Source organism: Dermacentor variabilis, chromosome 3 (assembly GCF_050947875.1).
Source record: "Dermacentor variabilis isolate Ectoservices chromosome 3, ASM5094787v1, whole genome shotgun sequence".
Classification (NCBI taxonomy): domain Eukaryota; kingdom Metazoa; phylum Arthropoda; class Arachnida; order Ixodida; family Ixodidae; genus Dermacentor; species Dermacentor variabilis.
This window is the reverse complement of record NC_134570.1, coordinates 228,961,103-228,967,102: the sequence shown is the minus strand read 5'-3', so window position 1 is coordinate 228,967,102 and position 6,000 is coordinate 228,961,103. Positions and strand designations below refer to the sequence as shown.

Sequence of the window (6,000 nt, the reverse complement as noted above, 5' to 3'; positions counted from 1 at the left end):
CAAACTGGCGGGAGCACGATCAAGGCGCAGCAGAATATATGTAGCGCTGAGTCATATCGAGTTAAGGCACACTCTGAACTGACTTTAAAGGGCATCCCGAGCGGTTTTTCGTTTATTACGCCGCCGTTACCCCGAGTTGTGCCGCCGCGCTCCAGCTGTTGCATTTCGTGTAGGGCTACTGACAGAGTGCGGTTTCCAGGTGGCACGATGGCCTCGACTGGAATAAACGCACACACCAAAGATTGAGTAAGCTTGAAGATATTTTATTTGCATTTTACAAGTACAACAAAAAGCACACGTCTACGGATCCACACAAACGCGGTTACAAAGTCAAGAACATAGTCAAGAAATGACTCATTAATAAGGGTAGCATAAACGCACAAGAAAGAAGACTTAAGCTACAAAACGTACAGTCGGCTGCTAAACATAATAATTTCCCTGTCACCGCGTGTCACTTTTATACAGCATCTTTAGAGCACTACCAGGCCGGGTAATTTGGCGGAAAGGACGCAACAGCTTACGGCCGTCAGCTGCCTCTTCCTTACGGGTGTCATAATTATCCTAATCTCCGCATCAATGTCGTGCAAGTCCGCATACAGGTATCTGTACCTGAACCATATCTGCCAGCTTAATACATGTGTAGTGAAATTATGATAACCACTGCGTCTTATCAAACGTATTGGTTTTGCAAATGCGCATTACAGCTGACGGAACGACATACTGTAAGTGAAGCACAAGAGAACAAGGACAAAAGGAGGATGCAACACTTGAAGAGAAGGGAAGAATTAGTAGGCGTACAGCAAACAAGCGATGACGGAGAACACACAATGATGCATCGGGTGTTCTGTGACATCGGTTTGCGTACTTACGGTGTTATGGAGATCAACGGCATAATAACGTACCTTCAAGCGTATTCCGTCAACCTCCGCCGCATTCATTATGATAATCAACGCCTAAACAAAATGAGGCACTATTTTTTGCCAAGAGTAGACCTCTTTACAGCAAGTCTGTGTAATGACTCGCAGACGAAACCAGCATGCTTTCGAAAATGTTTTACCGCCGTAGTATTCGAATGCCAACCATATTCTCTATGTGCCAACGGCCAGGAAACACATCGATACCAATAGGCTGTCGGCTGTTAATCAAGTACAAAAACCTTGACGCTATGACTAAAAAGCAGCTTCAACAATAAAATTTTAAAAAATCAACTGCCTATTTGCCTGAGGTAAAAAAACATCCTTAGACACCTCGATTCTTCATGTCAATGGTTTGTGTAAATTAAAAAATTCAGCATGTTCAGCGCCCCTAGCAGAGAAAGCACAAAATAAAGTATTCGACAAAATTACAGTAGCTCCACTTGCGCGCTTACGCTGAAACGCGCCTCGATTGATTTTTCGCCCTCTGTGGCCATTTGTTGAACTTGAGAGTGTGCGGGGCCTGATGGAGGCACGGGCGGTCTCTAGGGGAGCGCGCGCTTTCCTTCTTACGCGTCGTGCGTCAATTGTCGTACAAAAATCCCTCACGTGACCTGATCCTAGGCGCCTAGCGACAGGATTGTTTAGGGACTTTTGAGAAGGCATGATGGTTGCGCCGAGCGACGCCGTGGCGTGTTCGTTCTCGGCGTGATCGTTCACCGGCTCGCGCGGACCGCGCGTTGTTCAACGTTGCTTATGTGCTTGCGTTGCTTGTGTGTTGGTTGTACGTACTTAGCGGAAAAGCCGCGAGTAGTGGTGATGCGACAGTGCGGCTTTCGCCATCTGTGCTTTCGCCTCGGTGAGCTCTGGCAGTACAGAATCTGCGTTGTGTGACCCGTGCTTCCTTGACAATTGAAATGTCGAAGTGGCCTAGCGCCTCGGCAGCGAAGTTCTGCGAACCGCGATGCCGTGGCGTGCGTTGAATCTCCGGCCCACGCCGACCGCTGGTCGTGTGTCTCCGCAGTGGGTTCAGTATTTGTTGGCTAAAAGTCGCGCATTAGTAGTGATGTGGCATGTCGGCTTTAAGTCTCGGTGAACTCTGGTGGTGTGAGATCCGTATTTCAGAAGAATTCATTGGTGCTGACGATTGAAATATTCAAGTGACTTAGCGCCACGGCAATGCAATTTGCGAACCGGCGCTGTGCAGCAGCGTCGTCGTGTTCGCCCCTTTTCGGCAGCGTCATCACATCGCACATGCACTTTTACTTGACGGGACTCTTAGGCGGAGGTATTGCACGTGTTTTTCGCCACGACTTACGTAAGTAATATAATGCATAAGGTGGTGTTTTCTCACAACTGTTCACGCGTCCTTGAAATAGGGCAGCGCATGTTTTCAATCGTGTTCAGCGCTAGTGCACTATCCGTCACTTCATGTGATTTACTTTTATCGTAGGCTTTACGACAATTATCGCGTAGTGCTGTGAACATAACGGAGCTTTAGTGATGTCACATGATCTGCCAGAATTCCACGAAATGCAGAGTAGATGTTTAATATTATTCGTACTAAGGGCGCGATAAGCACAGTGAGGTGGAGCCTAATATTGTGCCCTGTAATCTTCAGCTGCATTTGTGCCCGTTTTTCGCGCTCTTAGTTTTAGCAACGGGACGCAGGGTTCGGTGCAAAGTTGGGACGAATGAATGTGTATATACGTCTGCAATAACTTCACCGCAACACATTTGTTACCCTGAACATACTGCCCCGCCCGCTTTACTATAATCTCAGGTGCTCTCGAACTCTCTATTTGCCGGTATTTTTATTTTCACGTGCTGAATGGTCCTACCGCAATACATATATATAGTGAGGTGAAGCTGATTAATGTTGCCAAGTGCTTTGACAGTGTCAGATCTAACAGTTATAGAATGACATGGCCAATACAACAGCTCACACCTTCACTTTATCAATTCTATTAGGACTGTCAAACTAATCTTACAGCACAGAAAAGCAACGTAAACACCTCAAGAGTTGATTAGCAAGTAATACTGGAAAGTTCAAGTCTAGTGACCAAGGGTGTGGTGAAGTGCTTTAAACATTCAACCAACACACCTTAAGGGGGGACGTGGCTTTGAAAATCAACTTCCTTATTTCTTCATAGATTTTGATTAAAATTGGCACAAATGTTTAGAATGTCTCCCTGATGCTTCCATAAAAGTTTCAGAGTGATACCTTAAGAACCCTTTATTAAATTTGATTGAGCAGAATGTTTCAACCTCGAACTTTGTGAAGAGCCTGGGGAACATAAAAAACGTGATAGAAGGCTTGTTAAGTACTGATTGCATAGCTAAATGCACGCTGAAGGTCGTGACATTCTTGCTTTTGTTTTTTTCAACACAAATTTTTTGGAGTGTCATTTTTTATGTTACCTTCGTATCAAGCACACTTTCAAGGTGAACAAATAGCCACATCATAAATTTATAAAACGTCAAGGCCCAAAAGCAAGAGTGTCACGACCTGCACTGTAGCCCAAGGAACAAGACAAAAAAAAACAGAGTCAGAATAGGCCAAACGGTAACAAAGAAATCAGCTCCGCAAACTGAGCAGAAAGGCAAAAACACAGTTTTGAGAAAAAGGCCTTCAAAGTTTTGCCTTGCCTCCACTCTCCTAAAATGCACCAGGATTGTAGTCCTTGGTGTCCTTAGCACAGCGGGGCTTCTTGGGCATGTGGCCTTTCATCTGATGTTTTTTCGATGCCTTTTTTTTCGTAGGGCATCCTTTTCTGCAGCTCTTTGAAGGGAATGCTTTCCTGGCTTCAAGCCAAGTGAGGCACAAAACTGTCTGTATGCACGAAGCGTTCCAGCATTGTACTTGCAGACTGCCTCATTGACAGCTGTCCGCTGCGATCAATGAAGCATTTTGCTCTTTTGGTAGAATTGACCAAATGACAGCGTGGAGACTCTCGGCTGCATTCTGAGTCTTCTTGCCTTGGCAACGGCTGAGTAGCTGAGGATCCGAGAGGCGTTGATACACAGGCAGCAACGCAGCTGAAACATGTGTTGCCAATTTGTACTTGTGTTCTGGCGGAGCTTTACCTTCAGCTTCTGCAGCCTGGTGTCTGCACCAGCTCAGGGGTCCTGGAGGGCAGAGCTCATGATGAGCGTCTTTATCTGTTGAAGTGATATGATAAAAGGTTGCCATTATGGCCCTTTGCGTATCATCTACTTCACTATTGTTACGTATGGCCATGCCATAATAATTGGTGAGCTTTTTGATTAGGTCTTGGGTCAGGCCACCCTTCCCTCCAATTGGTTCACTTCTTCTGCTTTTTGAGACAAGTGTTCGCAGGGCTGTACCCATCCTCTTTTTAACGTGATTGATACAGTCCTCTTTGTTGAATGTAATGAAGCCATAAGCCTTGTCTTCACAAAGGGCCTGGAAGGTACGGCTATTCCCCTCACAAACAACACATGTGTAGCGGAGGTCATTCCTTTCCAGTGACCTTCTGAACAAGATCAACGCTGCCTCGACCTCCATACGGCTTGAGTTTGCATCGGTGTTCTTTTGGCACACGTGATTCTCTTTCCATTCACTGTAGCCTTCATCGTTTTCTTTCGGCCCAAGCGTGCATCCATGGCATCTGTTCGAGAGCACAACGCAGTCAAGCACCAGACCACTGTAAAATTCAATTATTGTGCCCACACCAATATGGGATGCATGACCACGTGTCATCCATGTGCCGTCGTAGACTACCGTCACATTTTTTGTGAATGCCAGGTCCATTTCACTGTAAACTTTCCGCACGGCTGCCACAGCATCAGAAAAGAGACTTGCTGCAGCCATCCCACCAGCAGGCCTGAATTTTGATTTCAGGTGTCTTTGGAATGTCTTGTGGTGCAAGCCTCTGTGTGAAACGTTCATTACTGACCAAAAGTCAGTCAGTGCAGTTGCCCCTCTGCCGGTGGTTTTAATTGCTTGCATTGCACGCATATTCACGTCAAAAGCCTTACCACCCTCTACTCGCGGCGATGACCATTCACTTGCAACAACGCCGCAGGCATTGCAGGTCAGTAGCATTCGTGCAGCCAATCCATGCCTTGTTCCCAAATGAACAGTCAGTCCCGGCTGAGAGCATTCTTGGCACAAGGCATTCTTGTACAAAGCATTCAATGCTGTGACCTGCACAACCAAAAACTCATCCGCCAGCTCCACATTGGCACAACTTCCTCTCTCACCTGTGAGCTTCATTTTTCTTTCGGTCGCCGAAACAGAACTGAGTGATGCTTGCACTGTCTCGGCTCGCCCACGAGAAGCTTCTATCGATATGTAGTGCGGTTCCAAGTGAGCCTGAATTGTACTGCCGAATCTCGACTGCGTTTCATCCACGCGCGAGGTGCTTGGTCGCGGGTCCGAGTCGTCGGCGGGTGAAGTGCTTGGTCGCGGGTCCGAGTCGTCGGCGCGTGAGGTGCTTGGTCCCGGATCCGAGACGTCGGCGCCCGAGGTGCTTGGTCGCGGGTCCGAGTCGTCGGCGCCCGAGGTGCTTGGTCGCGGGTCCGAGTCGTCGGCGCCCGAGGTGCGTCGTCGCGGGTCCGAGTCGTCGGCGCCCGACGTGCGTCGGCGCGCGAGGTGCTTGGTTGTGGGTCCGAAGCATCCATACATTGAGGGAACTGCTGCTGTGTGTCCACGATGTCCGCGCCGCACTGAACATCAGCAGAATCAGCACTGGAAGCTCTTGATGACGCTTTACTTTTGGGCATCGGAGACTTGCGCTTACGGCTGCCAAATTGATGCGAAGTTTTGTATTTCTTCTTGTGCCGTCGCCGATCCATGATCACAGCCGAGATCCAACGCGAAACTACGCCACAGAGCTTCTGAGCCGCTACCGAAACTAGAGAGTTTTAGAATAGGGGCCCCAATATTTTGGGGCCCCAAAGAGTTTCGCGGGTGTTAGCGTTGGGGCACGCAGGAGTGAAGAGTTTTAGAATTGGGCTTTGCGTTTGCGGATAGCGTCTTGCGCTGACAGCGCCACTACGGCGTCTAAGAAGAATGATTAAAAATAATTAAATAAAATATACCATTTTATGATATGAATAG

General features: G+C 47.7%; 1 protein-coding gene across 1 annotated transcript in view; it reads left to right on the top strand.

The window, feature by feature from the left end:
- The first annotated feature begins 1,573 nt into the window (after nt 1-1,573).
- Nucleotides 1,574-6,000, top strand: part of LOC142574434 (uncharacterized) — a 30,939-nt gene continuing 26,512 nt past the window's right edge. The window contains exon 1 of the mRNA XM_075683516.1: nt 1,574-2,232. Within this exon, the coding sequence (XP_075539631.1) occupies nt 2,094-2,232 (139 nt within the window). The 5' untranslated portion in view covers nt 1,574-2,093. The remainder of the gene's footprint in view (nt 2,233-6,000) is intronic.